The sequence below is a fragment of the Petromyzon marinus genome, chromosome 2 (genome assembly GCF_048934315.1).
Source record: "Petromyzon marinus isolate PM22_M1 ecotype Great Lakes invasive population chromosome 2, UKy_Petmar_22M1.pri1.0, whole genome shotgun sequence".
Lineage (NCBI taxonomy): Eukaryota > Metazoa > Chordata > Hyperoartia > Petromyzontiformes > Petromyzontidae > Petromyzon > Petromyzon marinus.
This window is the reverse complement of record NC_133668.1, coordinates 2,884,222-2,909,713: the sequence shown is the minus strand read 5'-3', so window position 1 is coordinate 2,909,713 and position 25,492 is coordinate 2,884,222. Positions and strand designations below refer to the sequence as shown.

General features: G+C 46.7%; 1 protein-coding gene across 3 annotated transcripts in view; it reads right to left on the bottom strand.

The window, feature by feature from the left end:
- Window positions 1-25,492, bottom strand: part of LOC116949498 (polypeptide N-acetylgalactosaminyltransferase 13) — an 85,745-nt gene that overhangs the window by 12,237 nt on the left and 48,016 nt on the right. For all 3 annotated transcript variants that reach the window (XM_032966881.2, XM_032966888.2, XM_076069194.1), the window contains 5 exons: window positions 23,914-24,121; window positions 22,157-22,327; window positions 10,606-10,723; window positions 3,869-4,049; window positions 1,842-1,981 (listed from right to left, as the gene is read on the bottom strand). In XM_032966881.2, the coding sequence (XP_032822772.1) occupies window positions 1,842-1,981; window positions 3,869-4,049; window positions 10,606-10,723; window positions 22,157-22,327; window positions 23,914-24,121 (818 nt within the window). The remainder of the gene's footprint in view (window positions 1-1,841; window positions 1,982-3,868; window positions 4,050-10,605; window positions 10,724-22,156; window positions 22,328-23,913; window positions 24,122-25,492) is intronic.

The following is a 25,492-nucleotide window of genomic DNA, read 5'->3' as shown; positions in this document are numbered from 1 at the left end:
ATAACAAGGGGCTATTTTCATCATTTGCTGTGTCCTGCCGTGATGAGGGCCAGTGCGGGCGAGTAATTGAAATATTGGATGCTTCATTACACTACAAAGCGTTCTGCCCATCAATCATGATGAGCTTCTTCTAATAACAGTACCCAACATGAAACAGTTCCCCCACGGGATGGAGTTATTGTTCTTATTTGTTTTAATGTTTGCTTTTATACATAACATTAGTTCATTCAATTACTTAAGTCTCATGAAACAATAAAACATTTAAATGCTGCCCAAGCTCTCCGGGGGAGATCGCAATTTCTCCCTCGGTCGCGCATGTAACAGGGAGCGCATTATTTTTCCCCGCGTGTAAAACAGGTTAATAACCCTCCGCGGGATTTAATACGGGGGCCCACCAGCAAGTGAGATATACACACGTGGCGTGCGCACAATGTGGATGTATGGCGTGTGCTTCTCTCCTTAATAATTAATGTGCTCTCCGCCTTAATGTGGGTACTGAATAATGCGGGGGCGAGTTGTCAATAGTGGCACTGTGGGCTTAATCAGGCGGAGGCGGCTGCGATGGGTGTGTTGCGTGTGCAAGATACGGAGGCCGGCAGTGGGATAGGCACCCAGAGGCCACCAAATAAGTGATACGTATGTGTGTATGTGTGTTGAACTTCTTTCGCCAGATTGCGAATGAGGGCCTTGGAGGTAGACTGCGTGGCAGTTGTAGGAGATGGCAGGAGGGAAGTGATGAACATGGCATCAATGCGATTGGTTGTGATGGCCAGTTGACCTAGGGGCGCCACATTTGCAAGATGTTAACTCCCTCGCCCGGTATGCAGGAGGTACTTCGTTGAGCTATCATTTGCGGCCAGGTCGCTTCTACAAAAGAGACAGATAGCTCACAGTGGGCCTTACATGGTAATATAGAAATAGTTGATAGTTTAATAAGAGGGTTTTTCCCCTTTTTTCTGGCAACAAAACTGAAACCGTTTTACAAGGAATCATGTGTGCATTAGCCACAATACTTGTGGTCAAAATGCAATAAAACACACACTCTGATAACCACAATTATTGTGGTTAATGCACACATGATTCCTCGTAAAAAGGTTTCAGTTTTGTTGCCAGAAAAAAGGGGAAAAACCCTATTATTATATTTTGGTACTGGCAAAGGAGGTCTAATGAAGTTTATAGTTTAGTTTGATCTAAACTGAGTCCACATAATGCAGGTCATAATAACAATTATAGTATTTTCACTTATAAAGTGCTTGTTTAATATGCCTTATCGACGCAATCGCCTTGAGTCACATCTTATCTCAAGACACTCGAAGGCCAGCCCACCAGTGGCAGCTGGTGCCTGTCCAGCGACACAAGGCGACTCAGCACTTGCCTTCATCTATTAGTTGGGGGGCGATGATTTCTGCCGCTGTGTATAATCCCCATTGAGATAGTCCATGAGCCCAGATCAGACATTTCACTTGTCGGTAACACCAGAGGCGGCAAAACGTAAAGTGGTTTCAAAATGTCAGCGGTTCCATAATCCATAAGTGGTTCCAATGTATTTGCGTGGACCAAGAACAGTCAAATAATTCGATAACCATTTGAAACGAGTCGACAAGAAAACAATTAAAATCTCATCGGCCATACAAATCGGCGAGACTGAAATGTTTTCGCTCCAGGTGGGCACCGATTTATGCACTGGCCCACGGGTTTTTTTAAAATCCAGCAAAACTTGGGACCATGAACACCCGCGCACACGACAGCCTCCTCGCTTCGAATGGCATCATCGGGGGTAGGGGAGGGGGGCATTCGTTCTTTCAGATGCGCGGTGAAGCAGCGACAATCGCGTCAGGTACCTCGCCCAGGGAGTAGTAGTGCCGTGGGATCTGAGAGTCCGGGTACACGTTCTCCAGATACCACGAGAAGGGCATGCACTTGAGCCGCTTTCTCAGGGCCTTCCGTGCCGAGACGTCACCGTATTCCACCTTCGTGACGCCTAGGAAACCGCGTGAAGAGAGAACAGCGTGGCGTGGTCGCAGAATCTGTTGTGCGAATGCATCGGTGACGGAATACTTACCGTTTAATTCTTAATGGCGGGCAGGGGGCGGCGGGTGAATAGCAATGCGGCGGTAGATGGACACGGGCTATTGATCTTCAATGTACAACTCCAAAATACCGAGCCTCATAGTCATTTAAATTCAAATACATGAGGATGAATTTCTGTAGCTTTCTTTGCTGTTCTGGAGATTTATCACCAAGTGCATTTCAAAATGCATTATGCATGAGCCTGGAAGCGACATTACTCTGATGCACACTCAAGCGCCACCACAGACTGCGACCCTAACAGCCAACACTGCATCATGGCTGCCTGCAGTGAACAACTATGCATGTGGTGCTGTGTTTCCACATCATTAAGATTAACTGGTTTGCACTTTAGATGCCACCTTCTGTTTGGTTAAAGCTCGCACTCGTGTCACAACTAGGGCTGGGTTCTTAAATCTCGGCGTGGAAATGTCACGCTCCTTCGGAAGCGCGAAAGGAGCGCAATGACTGACGGCTAGCGATCCGGAATCAGAGTCTTTATTTAGCCTTGGAGTCATGCGACCAGCTGTGAAACTCTTTTTTTTCTCTCACAGATGGCCAGTAGGGGCGGGTCAGAATATAGCCGCGCGGAAGCGCTACTACGTACGACAAGGGAATGCACAGCGTGGGAATCATGTGACCGTATATATCACGGCTGCTTGCCAATTTTCTTTCTTGCACTCTGGAAGTTCCCTCTCGCATTTATCTTTTTAGTTCAATCGAATTGAAAAATATGAATTTGTGCATTTTTGCGCGTGCATGTCTTTCGGGACGAAGAAAAGGCTGCACACGCTACACATTCATCTGAGTAAAGGTGGTGGGGGGGGGGGAAGACACGCGCATTTCATTCGTTAACAGGATGAGACGTTGTGTTCTGCAAAGTGACAACCAAACTGTTTTCAAACAATGGAGATTACTCAGTGCAGCAGGCAGCCACTGTGCTGGTGCGAATGAAATATTAATCAAAGCACCGCAGGTAACATGCCACACCACTGCCTCAAAGGCCGATTGTCAATAGAAATATGGGATTTCTGCACCGTAATTTCTTATCCGCCTATTGCCGCCAAAGGATTTAGTTTTGTAAATATGAAGTTATCTGCACGCATCAAAACACTCACGCCACGAGATATATCAGCTGTAAACATAAATTATTTAATGCGAAAGAACCAATGATCTCAGGAACCTAAAATTACGTGGCTAATTGGACAAATGGCATTGCTATAATCTTTGAAGTTGCTTAAATTTTGCGTTCACAGGTAACACATTGTTTCTCCAAGTCAACCAACCTATTGAATTGCCCTGCAACCTCAGGGCAGTTATTGTGGTTCCAATGAGACCGCACGTGTCAAGGTTCAATATTTCTTCTGCGAGTTTTTACCGCCTGCACTGACACTACACACGCACACACACATTTTACGAGCCTTTAAAGATGTGCTGATCCTGACCCCAGTTAAAAACAACCAGGCAATTCTAACACAACCGATTAGCTGGTCCGCACCTTGCACAGGTTAATACGAAAATATGAATACACAGGCTAAATACATTACATAACCGTATTCCTTTCAAGACTTAAGCTAATGATCAAATACATACTTACGTGCCAACACGGTTACTCTCATTCTGAAATAGATTTAAAAAAAAAGCGACGACCGGCATTTGCAGGCATTTAACATTCACCACAATCAGAATCTTTATTTATGCTGGAGGAATCCGATGAACCGTGGAAGCTCTTCACCGGAAGACAAGAGAGAAAGAACACGCGGGAAATCACCCGCGGGATTCGCCATCAAAAGAGTCTCACCGGGAGAGATGACGTAAAAGAACCCCTTGAACTCGTCCATCCACACCTCGGCCAGACGCCGGTTGTTCTTGTTGATCACCTGTCCCGTGCCGCCGGGGAAGGTGTACGGCGTGGCCTTGCGGAACACGTGACCCACGTGCGAGCACGTGACGATCTCCAGCGAGCCACCACACTGCCAGATCTGTGCCGCCACACGCACGCACGCACCCCCCCCCCCTCGTGGCATGACCTCGCTTAAAGGGAGGCAGCGTATAAAAGCTCAGTGAGGGGGGGGAGGGCGAACGCCACGGTCTATCAAGATGGGAATCAACCCCCCAGGATCCTCGTCTACACCCTCTTGTGGTGTTGCCACGAGAGGGGGAGGTGGGGACGGAGCAACTCAGAGAGTGGCCGCACGTGAAACGCATCTGGACACCGAGTCACCGACAAACCGGGCAGGGACCAGATGCGGAGTGGTAATAGTCGGGGGTTGGGGGGGGGGGCAGACAGCGCCGTCTCCTCGTAAAGGCGGGGGGCGGGGGGGTATGTGAGAGGACTACGCGGAGTTTGAACCGACCCAGTAGGGCGACTTTGTTTCGGAATCAGAACATGTATTTCCAATGGAGGAATCTGATGAGCTATAAAGCTCTTTTCCACAGATGCCCAGTAGGGACGGGTCAGAACGTTACAAACAACGAACAATACAAAAACACGATAGGAGTGCAAAGTATAAGAAAGGTAAACAAATCGCTCAGAAAATATATACAAATCAAACTAAAAAAAATGTCTGTCTTACCAGGTAAAGCCCTCTAAGCTATTCTTTTTTCGAAGTGACCTGCCCACAAATGATAGCTCAACGAAGTGGCTTATCACGTGCACATTTATAGCAGCCAAATACTCAATTGGGGGCAAATGTTAAAACAATGTGTCATTGTTGTTAGAGGGAGACAACACGGATTCGCTTACGTGGTGTCATCAATACAACCACGGCTCAAGACGCGATTCAATGAAGGGAAAATTGAGGGCTGGCAATGGGTGAGAGTTTGATCAAAGGGGATGAAATGGGATATCTGTCTTTCTCCCAGTAGCTCTACTGTGGAAATAAAAGCGGTTCTTTAAAGATCAGAACGTACACAGAGACACCACTTACAGTGAGAGAAAAAAGTATTTGATCCCCTGCTGATTTTGTACGTTTGCCCACTGACAAAGAAATTATCAGTCTATAATTTTAATGGTAGGTTTGTTTGAACAGTGAGAGACAGAATAACAACAACAAAATCCAGAAAAATGCATGTCAAAAATCTTATAAATTGATTTGCATTTTAATGAGGGAAATAAGTATTTGACCCCTCTGCAAAACATGACTTAGTATTTGGTGGCAAAACCCTTGTTGGCAATCACAGAAAGTCAGACGTTTCTTGTAGTTGGCCATCAGGTTTGCACACATCTCAGGAGGGATTTTGTCCCACTCCTCTTTGCAGATCTTCTCCAAGTCATTAAGGTTTCGATGTTGACGTTTGACAACTTGAACCTTCAGCTCCCTCCACAGATTTTCTATGGGATTAAGGTCTGGAGACTGGCTAGGCCACTCCAGGACCTTAATGTGCTTCTTCTTGAGCCACTCCTTTGTTGCCTTGGCCGTGTGTTTTGGGTCATTGTCATGCTGGAATACCCATCCACGACCCATTTTAAATGCCCTGGCTGAGGGAAGAAGGTTCATGGCCCCGTCCATCGTCCCTTTGATGCGGTGTGTAAGCATAATGTTTCCACCTCCATGTGTGACGGTGGGGATGGTGTTCTTGGGGTCATAGGCAGCATTCCTCCTCCTCCAAACACGGCGAGTTGAGTTGATGCCAAAGAGCTCCATTTTGGTCTCATCTGACCACAACACTTTCACTTAGTTGTCCTCTGAATCATTCAGATGTTCATTGGCAAACTTCAGACGGGCATGTATATGTGCTTTCTTGAGCAGGGGGACCTTGCGGGCGCTGCAGGATTTCAGTCCTTCACGGCGTAGTGTGTTACCAATTGTTTTCTTGGTGACTATGGTCCCAGCTGCCTTGAGATCATTGACAAGATCCTCCCGTGTAGTTCTTGGCTGATTCCTCACCGTTCTCATGATCATTGCAACTCCACGAGGTGAGATCTTGCATGGAGCCCCAGGCCGAGGGAGATTGACAGTTCTTTTGTGTTTCTTCCATTTGCGAATAATCGCACCAACTGTTGTCACCTTCTCACCAAGCTGCTTGGCAATGGTCTTGTAGCCCATTCCAGCCTTGTGTAGGTCTACAATTTTGTCCCTGACATCCTTGGAGAGCTCTTTGGTATTGGCCATGGTGGAGAGTTTGGAATCTGATTGATTGATTGCTTCTGTGGACAGGTGTCTTTTATACAAGTAACAAGCTGAGATTAGGAGCACTCCCTTTAAGAGTGTGCTCCTAATCTCAGCTCGTTACCTGTATAAAAGACACCTGGGAGCCAGAAATCTTTCTGATTGAGAGGGGGTCAAATACTTATTTCCCTCATTAAAATGCAAATCAATTCATAACATTTTTGAAATGCGTTTTTCTGGATTTTTGTTGTTGTTATTATGTCTCTCACTGTTCAAATAAACCTACCATTAAAATTATAGAATGATCATTTCTTTCTCAGTGGGCAAACGTACAAAATCAGCAGGGGATCAAATACTTTTTTCCTTCACTGTAATTTGTTTGGCACGAGAAGTGTAAAAACCCAGTTCTAGACCAGCCCCAGCTACCCTGTGAAAACGGTGGCATGAGCATTATCCACATTTTTACTCAAAACCCAAGGTCTACCAACACCTGTGCAACAATACCAGCATCTCATTCGCCAACAGCCGCTAGATCACACAGCACAACTCACATTGCACGTACCAGCAAAGATAACTTGGCGAATACGTCACTTTGAAAATCACAACTTTTAAAACGGCATCAGATTACAGCCGCGCATAAATACCCTCTTTATAAGGGCACTCGCAAACACCTGCGATTCAATAAAAACTGACCTTTTTAATTCTCTTTGCTTCTCAGAACCTACGACGCACAGTTTAACTACTAATTGTATCAACAAGCAAAAGTAAATTGCAAAATGTCAAGTCAATACAGTATTTTACCTTAAGGCCTGCCTTAAGCAACTGGTGATCTTTTAAAATAAACACTTATTGATCGAATTCTTCATTGACTGATACAGCAGCCCATAAACATTGACTCAACGCTGCAACATTGCCGCAGTAAAAAGGGTTTATTTTAATTGGTCTGTGACCTTTTTAAACCTCAACGGTTTTAGAACAATATGCAATGAAATCCCCACCGCCGGGGATACCGCCTCATGCAACCTGAACCCCGGGCAGACCTCCATCAGCGGACTCGGGGAGCGAGCGCAAGACCATCACGTGGCAAAAGCGGCAAACGCAAATACCTTCACGGTGACCTTATTTCGATTGTGTGTGTGTGTGTTTTTTTCACTCTCGAATTCAAAGCATTGTTTTCACTCCGCTGAAACATAACAGCATTAAAAATTAATAACCGTCCCGCAAGTTAGACGCAGTTACCATCTGGGCTAAAACAAACAAAAAAACGTTTTATTTCATATCGGCGCCGGATTAAGAACGAAGCGGCCGCCCTCCCCCCAGGAGTTTCCCGCGGTCCACAGGAACGGTGACGCAGAGCTGCGTGGCTCTGGCCACTGCCACTCTCCACGTGCACGTTACGTGTTTAGAGCTAGCCGGCCGACGGTAGCAGCGACTGACACAAGGGATGTACGCTTAATTCACGGTATCATTTAAAACGTATCATCCATCCACTTAAGGAAAACAGGGCCACCCCATGCCGTGGGGGGGGGGGGGGGGAGTTTGTTTGACCATACTTCACCACCACACTTAGCACCGGTTGAGGTATCACTCCTCATACTCTTTGGTTATTTCGGTAAAGTCACGTAGGTATAAAATGAAATTAAAATATATATATATATTTTTTAAATTTAATAATTTTATTTTATTTTATACCCACGTGGCATTACCGAAAGAACCAAAGAGTATGGATTCCTGCTGTCACGAAAGCTTCAAATCAAGATTGTATCACTCCTCATTCGTGTTAAAGCCCTCGCCAGGAATAAGTCAGGACAGGGAGTTTATAGCGCAGTGCGCAAACCACCGCCGGCCCAGCTCTCTCTCACTACGCAAGTCAAAACCAGTGTCTTCGCTTCGCAAGAGTGCTGGGACCACATGAGTAACTCCCCGAGGAGACTGAAATTAAATGTATCCTGGGTTAAGGTATAATGAATATGGGCAACAAATAACGGTGAACTGCAGTGATTCTTTGCATAACCTGTCATATATATAAAAAATACCTCCCTTCAAAGAGCTGCCGTCTTAATCTGCAGGCGAGAAGCCCTTTCTGACAGCTTAAAAGCAAGCAATGTCAATTTCCCTCTCAGAAACAATGCAGCGGCAACGTTGGGAGTGGATCACTGACACGTTAGAAGCATCCACTCAAGGAGCGGCCTGAAGGAATGACAATCGGATGTTATGCATTCAGGCAGCGCTATGCAAGAGAAAAAAAAAAGCGCAGCCAAGAATTGGTGGTTTACATTAAAACAGATAAACAAATACTATGACTTTCAAGGGCAAACGGTAAATCCCCATGGAGGCGGTTTGAGCGGCTTTGCAATTACCTGCGTGAAAACAACCAGGGATTTCTGGTAAAGGCAAGTGGCAACCAGCGAAGGCAAAGCGTAATCAAGTGTGCCGCGCTTTATAAACTCCACGGCTCTCCGCGCTACACCTGGGGGACCGCGGGCGTCGTCGGGCTCGCCGCTAGCCCGACCGCCCTCGCCGCTGCGCACTGCGCGTGGCAGAAGACGAGGCTTCAGGCGCAACGTCCCTGCGTGCCCTTCAGCCTCCCTCCCGGCCCACGGAGAGCAGCCGAGGGTTGGCTCGGCGTGCCGCGGTGTCGCTGCCACTGGAGCGTGAGCTCGGCCAAGCTGCGGTGACCGTGAGCGGGGCAGCCTGCCGCCCGTCGCCGCCGCCGCCGCCGCCGCACGAACAAGTGTCCACGCGTTCGCCACGGTGGCGAGATGTTATCTCCTCCGCCTGGCGCGCAGGAGGACGTGGGCTCGAATCCGAACCCGACGCCTGCACATTTGTAGTTTGCGTGTTCTCTTTCATCGTGATTGCATGCATGTGTTTTTTTACGGGTCTTCCAGTTTTTTCCCCTCCGCATTTAGAATCAGCATACGCTCAGAGTATTTGGCTGCTATAATTTCCACGTGGTGAGCCTTCTTTTGCTCAACTATCATTTGCAGTCAGGTCACTTCTGGAAAAAAAAGCTACATAGCTCAGTGGGCCTTACCTGGTAAAATAGAAATAGTTTTTGTTAGTTTAATGTACGGCCCCTTTGTCAAGCCACCGCTGGATGAAGGCTTCCCCGTGCCAGCGTGCCAGAGTGCCAGCGGTGGCGAGCCCGATTTCATGACACTGGTCAGTGCCTTTTGGTGAAGGTGAGACCCAAGACCGGAATAAGTGTCGCTCTATCCTCATGTGAGCTGCGGTCCCATTAATAGTGCCGTGAGCGGTAACAACTGAGTGACCGCTTTACTCCACGTACAAATTGGCTTCATAGATACAAATGAAGTGTAGAGAATATATGTGCAGATAATGTAAAGCATGTAAATTCCAAGCCGATCATTGCTGTTGTTTTTCTTTTATATTGACAAAGACATTACCTTTCAATACACGCCATTCTGTAAGTAATGAGTACAAATGGACTTTCTAAGGTTGACTGCTCAAGTATAATTTACTCAAGTGCTTGTTTGTCCGTTTAATTCGAGAATCTTTAACCTCATTATCCAAAAACTAATGAGCATGTTTCCTTCACAATAAATAAATTTTTCTCCAAGTTATTAACTTCTTTGTCAAATAACAATTTAAAGTGGAAACTACTTAGTTGTTTTTTTTTATATATTTACAAAGACCCCCCATATAGCCTAAACAGAATGTACGAGCAAGTGCTGTTAGTGAGTACCTATGAAGGCCGGCACAGCACACAGACACCACGCCGGGCCACCTTTGCCTACCGAGTGGTTATGTGTATATCTGAGGCTGAGTTGACCTAGGGGAGGCCCAGGACCAGTTTAGATAATTGTTATTGGTGTTGGCCGTGAGCAGGAATCGAACCCGGGTCGACGGGTTCGTAGCGCAGCGCGCTAACCGCTACACTACCGCTCCCCACACATACACACCCACACTGTAAGCGGGATGGGAAATGGCTTTGCATGCCACTCCGTTCGCTTTACGCTTGACCAGCTGTGCAGTCCAATAATGCTGCAGCCCACGCCCAGATAAAATGAACAAACTTAGCTGCTTTTTCTTCTTCGTAAATCAGACCTGCCAAGTGCACTTTCCGCTGATGGACACCTGAAAGCATACGGCGTAAGTGTGGACACTTTCGCACGTCGTTTATAAAAGCCATCTGAAGCCAACATCTTCGTTCCATTCTAGATTTGAAGCTTTCGTGACTGCAAGGATTCATACTCTTTGGTTTTATTCGGTAAAGTCACGTAGATAAAATAAAACAAAATAATATCTACGTGACTTTATCTTTGTTCCATTGAAGTAAAGATTTGTTCATGTGTACAAATTACTGCGTTAACCCCTCCCCCCCGGCCCCCAGCCCGTGAGGTGAATTTTTAAACTGTCCGAGTGCATTTGAAAACAAAGTGCCTGTTGCGCAACCACTGACCCTGAAAGACATTTCAAGGTTCTCTCCTCCCCAGATGTCCATGCCAGGATCGTAGGTGCCAATCTCCTGAAAGTAGTCACGGTCGATGGCAAACAGCCCTCCTGCCATGGTCGGGGTCCTGAACGCGCCCGCACGGAACACACAAACACGCACGCACCCACCCACGCACACACGAGCGCAACAGAGATGATATGTCACTGTAGTAAGCATCACGGTGAATCAAACACGCATTCACCACCTCTCACCTGTCGGGGGCATTCACCACCTCTCACCTGTCGGTGGCGGCGCTGTGGCGGAGAGAGTGCCCGAATGGCATCCTCAAAACCGCGAGATCAATTCCAGGTTTAGAAATTGACTCGGCCCATCATCCTCCGCGGGAGAAAAATTAAAGGAGTAATATTTTGCGAGAAGTTCACGGTGGGTTTTTCATGGCAATGTGGAATTTCCTTCACTGCCACGGGGACCACCATTAAAAGTGAGAGTTGCACCCTGAAAGTTTTTGAACAAAGACACGTTTGACGGACTTTTGACTCCGTGCACGGATGCCAACACCCGCACGTGGCAGTCACACACGTACACTTCGGACGGAAATTTTCAGAACAAGAATTATAAATTTTACTGATGACATAGATGACAAAAAATAATATACATCATTCCTTACCTTCTAAATCTAAACTTCGTAAGAAAGCAAGAGTTGCACAACATTGAACTTTTGTTGTATTACCACCATGCTAAATAACGTTCCATTTCTACTGTAACAAATAACGCCAAGTAATAATTTAAAAAAAACAATTACAATACAGTGCTATAAGTCATGTTAACAATATGCAATTTCCACCAAAATTATTGCTCCACAAATGTCACCTTTCCAATTTGCAAACCTCCCATAACCTTTTTAGGGAAACATTAACATCCCCCCCCCTCATCGTTGGACAATTTTCATTTCAATAAAGGACTCCTTCATCAGATGAAACCTTTCGCGTCTATCCGATAACAATCAATTCTGAAATTACACTGCGGATGTAAAAGGCAACACAAGGGGGATTCGAAATCACAAATCGCTCCCCTTTCACCACATCTGCACCACGGCAGCTTGGAACGCAGAAGGTGCCCGTTTTTGGAAGCCAAGGCTCTCCTCTCTCACGGCGAGCTTTTTTTTAAGAGCCTTCCAGCAACGCCTCCCTCTCCACTACCCCACCAGAATCGCGCTCCATTCACACTACTGAACCATGTAAGTGTTGAACCATTTCATTTTTCAACAATGCATCCATCAAGTGGAATCTGTCCAACCCCCTGGAGCTCACACCCCCCCCCCTCCTCCCCCCCCAACTCACTGCGACTCTTCCGATCTCGCGTGAAGGCTCATCTGTTATTCTGGGCTTGAATTTCAAGGCGAGTATCTGGCACTAAAAAAATAAATAAATCTATCACTGTATATTAATTGGTTGTTGCCCAATTGTCTGATGGAAATCGTGTAATCGTCCGGCGATGTTATCCATTAGGGGTGATTCAGTTTAATGATAGTGCGTGCGGGCGTTAGCGCGTGCGTTAGCGCGTGCGTGTGCGCGTGCGTGTGCGTGCGTTAGCGCGTGCGTGTGCGTGCGTTAGCGCGTGCGCATTTATAGTTTGCCTTTTTTTTGGGGGGGGGGAGGAGGAGGTGGGGGGCTGGATGCTAAGGGAGTAAATTAAATAGAGCTCGGTTTGAGAGTTCACGCCGGCCATCCATTACATACAGTAGCGTTCCGATCCCATATTTCAAAGGCGCCGATGTGGCGGGCGGTCACTCCCTCCCATCGACCCTCGCCGCTTCTTCTCCGCCCGGGCGTGTTTCACGGCAACCAAACTACCCCGGGAGCAGAGAGAGGTGGTGGTGGGCTGTGAAGCCCTGACAGGCCGAGGTGTTTCCAGCAACCCGAGGACCGCCGAGACCACCCGACTCGATCGGGGGTAATTATCTCATTCAGATAAAACAAAGGAGGGGGTGGGGTGGGGGGACCGCAGAAATCAATCTCACGAAAGGGATGATTCTCCGCGCTGCCACTGCTACGGCGCTTGCGAGTGACAATAATGAAGGATGCTTCCTAGTGCAACACCAAGGTTTAAAGTTTATGGCGTATTCGTGGAATTATAATAACCGGCAAACTCTTCATGGTTGCTTCATTTACATGGCGTATGATATTAGTTGTGTGTAAAATATACAGTGGGGGGAAAACAGTATTTGATCCCCTGCTGATTTTGTACGTTTGCCCACTGACAAAGAAATCATCAGTCTATAATTTTAATGGTAGGTTTATTTGAACAGTGAGAGACAGAATAACAAAAAAACATCCAGAAAAACGCATGTCAAAAATGTTATAAATTGATTTGCATTTTAATAAGGGAAATAAGTATTTGACCCCCTCTCAATCAGAAAGATTTCTTGCTCCCAGGTGTCTTTTATACAGGTAACGAGCTGAGATTAGGAGCACACTATTTAAGGGAATGCTCCTAATCTCAGCTTGTTACCTGTATAAAAGACACCTGTCCACAGAAGCAATCAATCAATCAGATTCCAAACTTTCCACCATGGCCAAGACCGAAGAGCTCTCCAAGGATGTCAGGGACAAGATTGTAGACCTACACAAGGCTGGAATGGGCTATAAGACCATTGCCAAGCAGCTTGGTTTGAAGGTGACAACAGTTGGTGCGATTATTCGCAAATGGAAGAAACACAAAAGAACAGTCAATCTCCCTCGGCCTGGGGCTCCATGCAAGATCTCACCTTGTGGAGTTGCAATGATCATGAGAACAGTGAGGAATCAGCCCAGAACTACACGGGAGGATCTTGTCAATGATCTCAAGGCAGCTGGGACCATAGTCACCAAGAAAGCAATTGGAAACACACTACGCTGTGAAGGACTGAAATCCTGCAGCGCCCGCAAGGTCCCCCTGCTCAAGAAAGCACATACACATGCCCGTCTGAAGTTTGCCAATGAACATCTGAATGATTCAGAGGACAACTAGGTGAAAGTGTTGTGGTCAGATGAGCCCAAAATAGAGCTCTTTGGCATCAACTCAACTCGCCGTAGTAGTAATAGGTTTTACCCTTTTAACTGGCACAGAAAACTGACCTTTATTCAAGGCATCATGTCTGCAATTCGCCGTGTTTGGAGGAGGAGGAATGCTGCCTATGACCCCAAGAACACCATCCCCACCGTCAAACATGGAGGTGGAAACATTATGCTTTGGGGGTGTTTTCTGTTAAGGGGACAGGACAACTTCACCACATCAAAGGGACGATGGACGGGGCCATGTACCGTCAACTCTTGGGTGAGAACCTCCTTCCCTCAGCCAGGGCATTGAAAATGGGTCGCGGATGGGAGTTCCAGTATGACAATGACCCAAAACACACGGCCAAGGCAACAAAGGAGTGGCTCAATAAGAAGCACATTAAGGTCATGGAGTGGCCTAGCCAGTCTCCAGACCTTAATCCCATAGAAAATCTGTGGAGGGAGCTGAAGGTTCGAGTTGCCAAACGTCAGCCTCGAAACCTTAATGACTTGGAAAAGATCTGCAAAGAGGAGTGGGACAAAATCCCTCCTGAGATGTGTGCAAACCTGGTGGCCAACTACAAGAAACGTCTGACCTCTGTGATTGCCAACAAGGATTTTGCCACCAAGTACTAAGTCATGTTTTGCAGAGGGGTCAAGTACTTATTTCCCTCATTAAAATGCAAATCAATTTATAACATTTTTGACATGCGTTTTTCTGGATTTTGTTGTTGTTATTCTGTCTCTTACTGTTCAAATAAACATACCATTAAAATTATAGACTGATAATTTCTTTGTCAGTGGGCAAACGTACAATATCAGCAGGGGATCAAATACTTTTTTCCCTCACTGTATATCTTTAATTGTTTGGTAGTTTAAAAAAAATGTGCGTGAGTACTTACTTTGAGTGCCATTAAAAATAGCACACTGAGGAACAGATATTGCAAGTGTAAAAGTTTTCATCATTTAAGACTTTCATTTAAAAAATAACCCAGCATGAACTAAGCAATATTCGTGACCTTGAAAGCAACACCTACCGAAATCATCCTCACGAGAATATTTACCCAAGTGTGAAAACCCGCAATGCACATCATTAAAATTAAAATCAATTACACGTTTATTGGCATCATGTAACTGTCAACACTTCTAGAACAAATTATATTAATGGCTGTTGCTGTAAGATTTCCATCTCTCTCTCTCACACACACACACGCCAACTACAGCTCCACAGACCCTTATCGGTTATATGCTAATGATCTTTGGTGATGCGTGTAAACGGCCGAACCGATTTTTAACAATTCTTCACCGAGCTGAGGTCTGATGGCATGTGCATGTGTGCCCGCGTGCGGGGAGCGGCAGTGTAGCAGTTAGCACGCTGCGCTACGAACCTGGCGACCTGGATTCGATTCCCGCTCACGGCCAACATGAGTGACGATTACCTGGACCGGTTCTGGGCCTTCTCTAGGTCGACTCAGCCTCAAATGAGTACCTGGTGCGGTGCGTAAAAACATCGCCACGAGGGAGACAAAGACGGCCGGGCGTGGTGTTGGCTACCCATCCCCTCGTGTGCCATTCTGGCCTTCATAGGTGCTTGCTAGCAGCACTTGCCGCTCCAGTCTGTTAAGGCTATACGGGTGATCTTTGGGTGTGGGTGGGTAGTGCAGCGGTTAGCGCGCTGCACTACGACTCGAGTTCGATTTCCGCTCATGGTCAACACCAGTGACGATTATCTGAACTGATCCTGGGCTTACCCTAAATCGACTCAGCCTCAAATGAGTACCCTACCTGGTATGGCATGTAAACATCGTCACTGGGGAGACAAAGGCGGTCGGGCATGGTGCTGGCCACTCTTGTGTGCCGTTGCTGGCCTTCATAGGTGCTCGCTAATAGCACTTGCCCCAACAGTCCGTTGAGGCAATACGGGGGATCTTTGTCTGTGTGTGCGAACAAGGCAGCTGTTTACTGATGGCCAGAAAAATGAGACCTCCCTCGCACGCGGCTAACGATAGCGGTTCTCGCCAGCAGCACACCAGCGCGAATCCTGTGTGCACTATAATTAGAATGCTGCACATGAGGGACTTGAATGAGAGCCACTTTATCTACACCGACCACACGAACCACAGTTAATTATTATACTCCCACGGGTTTCTTACTCAGACATTTCCGACACAGCCCCTGTCCGCACAGATAAGTCACATATGTTTATAACAAAGCTATCCTCCCTTGTGAATGTTAAAAAAGGTCACCTGTCAAAATAAATTGATTCATTCATAGCTTTCTTTATTGATGTCAATGGGTGTGGATGTATGCGATTCAACTTAACGCAAGATCACCAGCCGTTTCATTGCGAAATAATTTTTTGAGCGGTTTTTGTAAGTCTGCTCGAATGACAGTAAGGCAAAGAAATACAATACACGGCTAAACATGCCAAAGGACTCTGCTTTGAAATAAACGCTTCAAAGCGGAGCCCTGTGTAGCATTCCTCGCATGTTCATGTGTAACACGCCGGTGTTCGCATCGCACGTTTCGCAGCTGCACTACGTAGTGTATGGCAAATGCCAAACCTCATCTGTATTCATGGATTCCTTCGGTGAGAATCACAGTGTCAACAAAATCAAAGTGCACACTAAGAGCAGTAGATTCTCGTGCACGGATTGGATTGGAAAATTTACATTTATTGGAGTAAAAGTCTAAATGTTGACCGATAATCACCACGTCAGGGGTGTGTTTTCAGTAAACGTATTCCGCAGTTAGACGTTGAAGGTAAAATATTCAGTTAGGGCGCCTCTTCACAGCAACATTGCAATTGCGCTCATCTCTCCTGTGGCGGTCCTGATCCATGGCAGGGCACCAGCCACTCCAAATGGCAACTTCTGGTACATTCTGACAATATGGTAGCCAGTTTTATATACCCCCGGAGAAGGATGATGAGCTGAGTTGGCCCCTGACCAAGAAGTCGCCTCGCGACATTTTGACTGTGGTTCGCGCGTTCTGGCACACTCAATACTGGCCGAGGATAGTTTAAAATAATAATCTCACACCAAATGGTCCCGACTTTTTAATGGTTAAAGAAAAGAACTTTGGAATTGTACGTTCGTGCCTTCCCATGCTAATCGCTGTCCATCTACAACGTATTGTGCACAATGTTGTATGCACCTGTGAAATTTCTACACGCAAACATCTGACCAAGTTATTTTCGTAAATATGTCACAAGCACTTGCAATCATCAACCTGCACTCATGCACAGCTCCTCAAGAGTTTCAAGTAAGTGTGAATCTGCAAGTGCAGGTTGCACAAAATATATTAAATTATTGCAACATAAAAGCTGTCTGCAATGTACTGGGTGCAGATTAATGCACACTACCTTGTCACCAGTCAATATGTTGCACAATGAAGGGTTTTATTTAACAAGGCAGCTGGGTTGTGTAAGTACAGCTGATTGCCTAGTTCTGAGATTTTACTTTTGGCATATTGAGGAAATGGTATAGGTACATCTTGCCATTCGTGTTTATTTCTTTTTCAGCCTTTCTGGATGGAGTCCCATGTCAGATTACCATACCTGTCAACCCCTTATCAGTGCCCTACCTTATTACAGACCAATTCAGACCTTATTGGTCACCCCGTGCCCTTATACATCTCAACGTTCATCCTACAAAGTCTCATCACAAGGGAGAAACACAAATAGTCAAAAACTTTTTTTAACTCAATTTCCCTGTACAAGAAAACGGGTAAACTGTATGGGTTAAGTATGGATTATCTAGCTGCAATAAGTGCCTCTGCAGTAGTCCTAAGCACCAAAAACACGAATATTCCACAGTTTGGTAAAACTTTGTAACTGTATAAAAATAGGGTTTTTCACATTTTTTCTGGCAACAAAACTGAAACCTTTTTACAAGGATTCATATCTGCATTAACCACAATACCCGCAGTCAAAATGCAAACAAAAAAACATACTATGGGTCGAGGCTCAAAAGAAAGCCGTCCCTTGGTGTGGACCAATCAGTTTCAAGGACAATGCATATATTATCATAGTATGTTTTTTGTTTGCATTTTGACTGCAGGTATTGTGGTTAATGCAGTAACATGAATCCTTGTAAAAAGGTTTCAGTTTTGTTGCCAGAAAAAAGGGGAAAAACCCTATCATTACATTTTGGTACTGGCAAAGGAGGTCTAATTTGTAACTATGTTTAACGCGCACGCCTTCCCGAACGCACATTAACAGAACATAAGTACTGTATTGTAAAAGAACTGGAAATGATATCCCTTGATTATTGTCTACCACTCGAGTGTATACGATAAAATAAATATTTACCTAACCGTACGTCATTGTAATATAGACAATGACAACAAATACTGTAAGACTAAACATCTAACCCGGGGACCCGGCAAACATAATAACAAAAAGAGCCATTTTGTTTAAATTCGGTAAAAAAAAACCATGAGGACCTCAATACATCTTGACTTAAAGCTTTCGTGACTGCAGGAATTCATACTCTTTGGCTCTTTCGGTAAAGTCACGTGGATAGGTTCAAAGAAAATAACAAAAATGCGACGACGTTTCGATCGCAACCCAAAGCCGTCGTTATCAGAAAAAGGGCCGCTTGTGTTGCGATCGAAACGTCGTAGTTTTTTTGTTTGTTATTTTCTTTGAACCGATCTACGTGACTTTACCGAAAAACCCAAAGAACAAGACCTCGATATTTCAAGCGCTGCAATGCACGTGGTGAATACGAGACGGCGATCCTCAAGGAACATCACGACACAGCCGGTCCTCGGCGAATCGCGTGCAGCTTCCGAGCCGAAGGTTGCCGACCCATGACTTGGCCTATAACTAACACATCCCCATTGATCTATCATACCGCTAAGCTTAAAATGGTACATTTGTCATAGATAATTACCTTTACTGAATAACAATACCGTATATTCGCAAGTGGTCCACGGTATTTGACTTATATTTACCTAAATACAGTACAAGGATTAGCTTAAATGACAGAATGATGGCTCATGACTCAAATATGGGTACTAAAATTTGGCAGGTTGGATGTACTGTGGAATTGAACCAGATTTAACATCCGAAGGATTTCAGTTTAAGTCAATTTTTGTGTGTTTAATTTGTTGTCCTTTCCCCGCCCCTCACATTAATAATCAGAGCGGGCTACGTACGTGTATGCGTACGCAACAAAACGTGGCAACACAACCACGGCCACACACCTCAACAACGGCAGCCACGTGCACAGACACCCACACGCCGCAACGAGCGCTCAAACAGCCCCAATCATAAACAAATCGAAACCACAATCACACAAGAAGGGGCGCCAACGCAACCGCGCACGAAACACACCAACCGCGCAGAACGCAACCACAAGCGCAAACACAATAACACCAACAGCAAACACACGCGTACAGCTGCTCAAACACAACGACGGGACACGGATAACTTTCCACGCGTTAGCCGCGTCAAAGACGCGATGGCGGACCCACGGCTGCTCGCTATCATTCGTACAATTGTCGCGGGAATTTACGCAAATTCCCATGCGTAAATCCCGTGTGGGGGAACGTAAGCGCCAAAAAGCTGTCGGGGGTGGGGGCACTTTCGGCGATAAGACATCGTCAGTGCGAGGGCCGCCACAGCGCCTGCAAGGGTAGTGTGTTTCACACGTTGTGTGTTCACGGGGCCCGCACGAAAAAGAGGCCACCAGGGCCAGCCAGTGGTCTCGCGGGCCTTGCAATGGAGAACACTGGCGAAGGCGGACAGGGCTCGGGGTCTCAGCATGGAGATGTGACTCTCTGCCCGTCATTCCTCCGAGACCACGACATTCGTATTGCTCAGTGGGAAGTCCACAATGGTTGTCTCCATAGAGAGGCTGGTCTTGCCGACAGAATGTGGAATTTACACGACTGGCTCCAGAACCACCGACAGACAAGAGCACCGCGCAGTACTTCTTTGAGGATGGCAGAAATGTTCCAGTGCTATTTATGACAAGGGACATTCCAGCCCACAAGTTTCTGGATATGTTACTTGGGAATTGAAATCTACACGCGTTTATGTTCCTGCATAAATAACCGTGAGATCACCAATAAGATGTTTCCGCTATACAGTATACTGGACAACTAACCCATGTGTGTGTGAACACAGGAGACACATTTTCCTGTTGGGCAGCTTATGAATGGATCCTTAGCTTAACCAAGCACGGGTAGCCAGAGGCATGATAACTTCAGCAGGGGATTAATAAAAAATCATCATTTATTTAATACACATTTTAAAAATATACTTCCCAGGAATATATAACGATTTTTAATTACAAGATAACTTCCAACTTTAACCACCGCAAAGTACTTACATTACATATAAATAAAGCAATATATTTTGCGAAATCCTCTTAATCTGATGACCATGTTATGAAATCCAAGTTGATATACAACGTCTCGTTAATAATAATAATACTTGTAGCCAACTCTGTATCGACTAACGAGCCGTGGCATTTAACGGGGTGGCTCGGTCACGGAATACCTACAGATTCAAAGTGGCGGCGGCGGCAAAGCCCCATGGCATTTTCTACATAGTCCCACGTCCCCTGCGAAGATAGCAATCACCTTGAAGAAATTACGAAGCAATTCGAACAAACCTCAACGACTACAGCGGAAAGGCCCCAATGTACTTGACGACTCTTTGTTGAGTGCGTAATGTTGCTTTAATCACTCTCACATCTACGAGTGCAGAACGCGTCCATCATGTCACAACTTCAACTAATTTGTAAATATTTTACATTTTCATTATTTTCAGAAACGGTGTTAAATGTATCTCCTTTACTGGAAGTCAAAGGACGTGATTGACAACAGAGCATACCAATAAAAAATTGCAGGCGGCGTAAAAAAAAAAACACTTCATACTATTGCAGGAAGGTTATTCTATTCTTTAAACGCATTGCTCGCAAAAGTAATATCGTATAAAAAGTGGATAAATATGTTACAGTTCACAAAAAAATACCAATATGTTTTAAATCACCCAGAAGTAGAGAGTCTATCCGGTGAAGGGGGTTTTGATTTGACACTCGCGTCAAAAGTTGCCACATCACACGGCGATCCAAATTCAACTGTCACCTGTCGTATTTCTGTTCCATCACCCTCATCCACAATTACGCGTCGCCTCCGTCGCACAGGCAGCGAGGCACCGCCGTGCAAATCAGGAACACATTTTCATGCTCCTTCAATTTTTCCGACAGAACATGTAAATATTTAAACACTAATATCTCACCGCAACGAACCATGGGAGGCAGGTCACGTCTGCCCGAGCACAAAACTACGTTACGTTGCATCGCACTGCTTATTTATTTACAGCGTCCCCCACCCCCCCCCCCCCCCCCCCCCAACGTACGACTCGCTGCCGAGATGCAACGTCTAATTTACAATGCGGTCATGCTGATGCCGCTGGGTCGCACGCCGTTAAAACAACAAACGACGAGGCGCCGTCTTTGACGACGCACGGTGGCGCGCCAAAAATAACCGAGCGCCGTCGGTGTTTTTTACGCGTCACGCGTAAAAACACCGCCCCGAGAACGCGCAGTATCCGCTCATCGCGGCCCTACGTGCGCCGCCGTCCCCTTGACGGGCAGCAACGTCATTCGTTCGAATGAAAGCAGGCACAGTCGCCAGTCTGGCGGTCGGCGCGACAGGCGGAACAACGTCAAGAGCGTCTGCCCCTGCCCGTAAAAGCGTCCGAGGGTGCTCATCTCCACTGGCGCCCATAGGGATCCGGCGGTGGCAATTTCACGCGAGCCGGGACGGTGGTGGTTGTGCTGTGCGTGGCCTGCGGTCCGGCACTGTGGAGGGCAGCGGCGAGGGTTGGCGGCTGGCACAAAAACGTCGCGAAACTCCCTTTCCCGTGGGCTTCCAATTGCCGTAGCCTGGCTCGGTACAGCAAGTGGACTCATCGCCATCTATTGGGGATCGAGCGTTGCTCCCTTGCACGCGTGGGTTTTCTCCGGGTGCTCCGGTTTGCTCTTATTTGTATGAACACTCGTCTATTGGCCGAAAACATTTTAAAATAAAAATGCCCAATGCAGGACCGTCCTGCAAAATAATCCTTGGACTCAGTGTGACTATTACTGGATAAATAATAATAATTCTTATTATCATACAACATTGCAAGCCCATCTCTTCATAGGTCGACCACTGTTGACGTCTCGCATATTTATCTATCCGAGATGGATGATGGGCCGAGTAAACCCTCAACCAGGATTTGAGCTCGCAACTGGTCCGGTTGCAAGTCAAGCCGACAATCGCGCAAACACCACCCACGCGGTAGTGCACCGACGTACACGCGTGACACACGTTACATTTTAATACGCTTTCACGCACCACCTTTGCATGTAAAACGCGATACATATTGTATGCAAAAATAAAAACTAAAATGTACTTTGAGAATACTCTCCAGCGCAATGGAGGCCGTCAGCGCCACATCACCGCATTCTCCTTGCGACAGCTACGACTGCGACCGATGATTGACCCCGCCAGGCACTCACCTCACCGGCAGCGTCCGGTCGCCCTTTCGCCGGTCCATCTCTCGCTGGGGCACCGGGTACCAGCGGAAGTTGAGTTTCCAGTTGAAGCCACCGTACGTCATGTCAGATCCGGTCAGATACTCAAAGGTCTCGTCACTGATGACGTCAATGACGGGACACACCACTGCCCTCCTGTCAATTCACAGCGTTACGTGTCAGCCGGGTTGCACGCGAGACGTTAAGAGCCCTTTGCGCGTCAAATATCATCACGGTGGCTGCCACCAGCTGCTTGCATTGAATGGATGTTGCAGCCAGGCGCTATATCACACTGTGTGTGTATACGCATAGCGAATATATATGTAGGTATTTGTTGAACTTCCTTCGCACCGTACGTAGCCAACCGTGCTAATCGGAGGTGCGGGGAAAGGACGACAAATTAAACACACAAAAATCAGTTTTCAACAAATGAGTTTTCAATCTTGATTTTACAACGCGTAGCTCAAGTGGCTTCCTAATATCAGAAGGAATATATAGAGAACTAGGCTTCAAATTAGTAACAGGAAAGTTTAATTATTTATATAACGCACAATAATTAAATATTGACTTGACATAGCAATGAAGAACGTTCCAATAAATATTAACAATTCATGAAAAGTGAAAATAGACTCCAAACTTGTATAGCAGGTGTATTGCCGTATAACGGGAGTAAATTAATCCATGGCCGATGATTTTATTAAGCAACTCCTCCACACACTGGTTCACAGTCAAAAGCTTCACACATTTGTCGCCAGAACCGTCGTCATCATCAGCCATGATTTATCCACTGCTGGATGAAGGTCTTCCTCAAGCTGTTACCATCCTTTCACGGTCTCCCAATGCAAATGATCCATCTAGCCTAATTAATTGGCACTTCATCGCTCCCTCTCGGCAGTGGGCACGATTCCTCCTTCGGCTCCCACTCCGTCGTTAGTCTCTCCTAGCGACGTGTTCTGCCCGAGCCCACTGATTTTTCTTGACGCTCGAGTATGCGAGCTCCCTGTGAACCTGACGACGCTGACGATGCTGGATGTAATCTCCAAAGACAACACCGGTGGTTGTTGCTGAAGCGGTAAATAATTTGGCCACGTTTGATTCCGGACCTCCGATTAGCACGGTTGGCGACGTATGGTGCAAAAGAAGTTCAACATACATCCATACATAGATTCACGTGACACTTTGAGGCATTACCTGTGTCGGGTGGAGGAGGGTTTAGACACAATTTTCCACGACCTAACCAAGAAACCCAATTATGAATCTAAATACTGGTCGTGAAAGCGTGCGCATACACTTGGCCAATATGATGATATCTTTAGCTTGCATATTGACAAAGTGTTTCATCGGTGCATATTCTCTGCGATGATCAATGCACCTGAAACATGGGCACTGCCAACAAATATGGAACGAAAGACAAGAGGTGTACAAAGAGGCATGGAGAGGTGCATGCTTGGGGACAGGAAGCAGGAAGATACGAATTAAAGATTACGTGCAATTCGAGATCATATGCAAGTTAAATACTACTCCAGCAGCCAAAACACTCCAATGTGGACTTCACAACACTCCCGACGTGCCGCCGTAACACTCCGCTACGGGGTCACCACACGCGTACGCATGCATGTAAAAAAGAACAAACCCAATTCGTGGCACGGACGCGAAGGGCTCTGGCCTAAAAGCAACGGCTCCTTCTGAGCGCGAACGACGACGGGCGGCCGCTGCGCCGGCGCCGGCGGCGCACCTCTCACCTGTCCTCCTTGATCCTGGCCAAGAGGGGCTCGAGCCAGCCTGTCGTGGCCTCGCAGTGCGCGTCCAGAAACGTGATCACCTGACCCTGGGCGGCGGCCGCCCCCCTCAGTCGGGCGCGGATGAGGCCCGAGCGCTGGGCCATGCGGAGAAGCCGCACGGGCGTCTCCAGCTTGCGTACGTAATCCTCCAGTGGCTTCTTCAGGAAATCTGTGCGAGACGTTCACATCATCCATGATCATCATCATCATCATCATCAATCACCGCCACTTCATATTTATACCGCGCCTCCCACGCAGGACTTCTCGAGGTGCCCTGGGCGGCAGGGAACGCCCGGTCACAGCCATCCCTGTGAGGTCAAGGCACCACCGGCCTGTAAGTGGGCATTCGTTTGCCAGCCGGGGGACTGTGTTGCAACGTGGCGATTACCAATGAATTCATTTGTGTGCTCAATTTATCGCGCTCTGGCAAAAATTTGGACCACCACGCCGGCACGCACGGCCTACGCTTTTCCGAATTTACGTCAAGGGGATGTTTGACGCTCACCGTGAAGCAGGCGGTGTGTACCGCGGGCCAATGAACGTGCAGCATTAACCAGGGCGGGCCACTGGGCTCGAACCGCGGGGGCTATGCAACAAGGAAGAGCTCGAGGGCAGTCATTCTGTTCAGTGTGACGTGGTCACCCCGATATGGCCTGTGAACAGTGAAATTGCCTGCAAGCAAAAACGGCTTAATTCCATTTTGCACATTTAACCCGAGAGATCTCACCGGCTGTAAAAATAAACTGAGCACAAAATATAATAACAATTATTCACATGAATATTTAATTGCAACAAGATTTATGAATATGCGGTAGGTAAGGTCAAAGGGTGGCGATTACAAAAGCACTCGGGAGCTTGCAACCTTACGAAAAATAGTAGCAGTATTTGTTTGGTTACGTTCCAACTTTTTTTGCCATCGCGGCAACAATAACAAAACAAAAACTGGGACAATTTAGTGTTATATAAGCCACTGTGGGAAAAGCATTGGCACAATTCTGTTTTTGCACTCAAACCCACACTGCTGGTACCAAAGAGACTCCTTGCATCCCTCCTTCCATCTGCCTCTAAAAACCTGCTGCACCATCCACTTTCCATCTGCCCCGAAGCCTCCAACACAAATCCATCTTCTTCCAGGTCACTTTCTTTGTGATTTAGTGAGCAGCTGCTCGCTTTCCTGCGTGGCTCTGCACATCCCTCATCCTATCAGGCCGACAAGCCCCCTCAGCCACCATCCATCACTCGGCCCAAGCAAGAACGCACAAGGGGAAAGGCAAACGCCTCATTCCATTCTGCGGCCCAAGTGGTTCTTGACTATTTCACTTCTACATTCTGACGGTTTGTTACTAACGGTATTGAGAGGGGCCAAAAAAAAAAAACAGCTGAGCAAGCCGGTCCCAATCAAGGGGCCTCCCCGGTGACTTTAAAACGCTCAGTGGCTTAAACGTCCGTAAAATACTCCGGCAAGGACTACACACGTCGACCAAATGCAATCCAACGAGGTCAACGTTATATATTTCACTTTGACCAGTAGAAAAATACA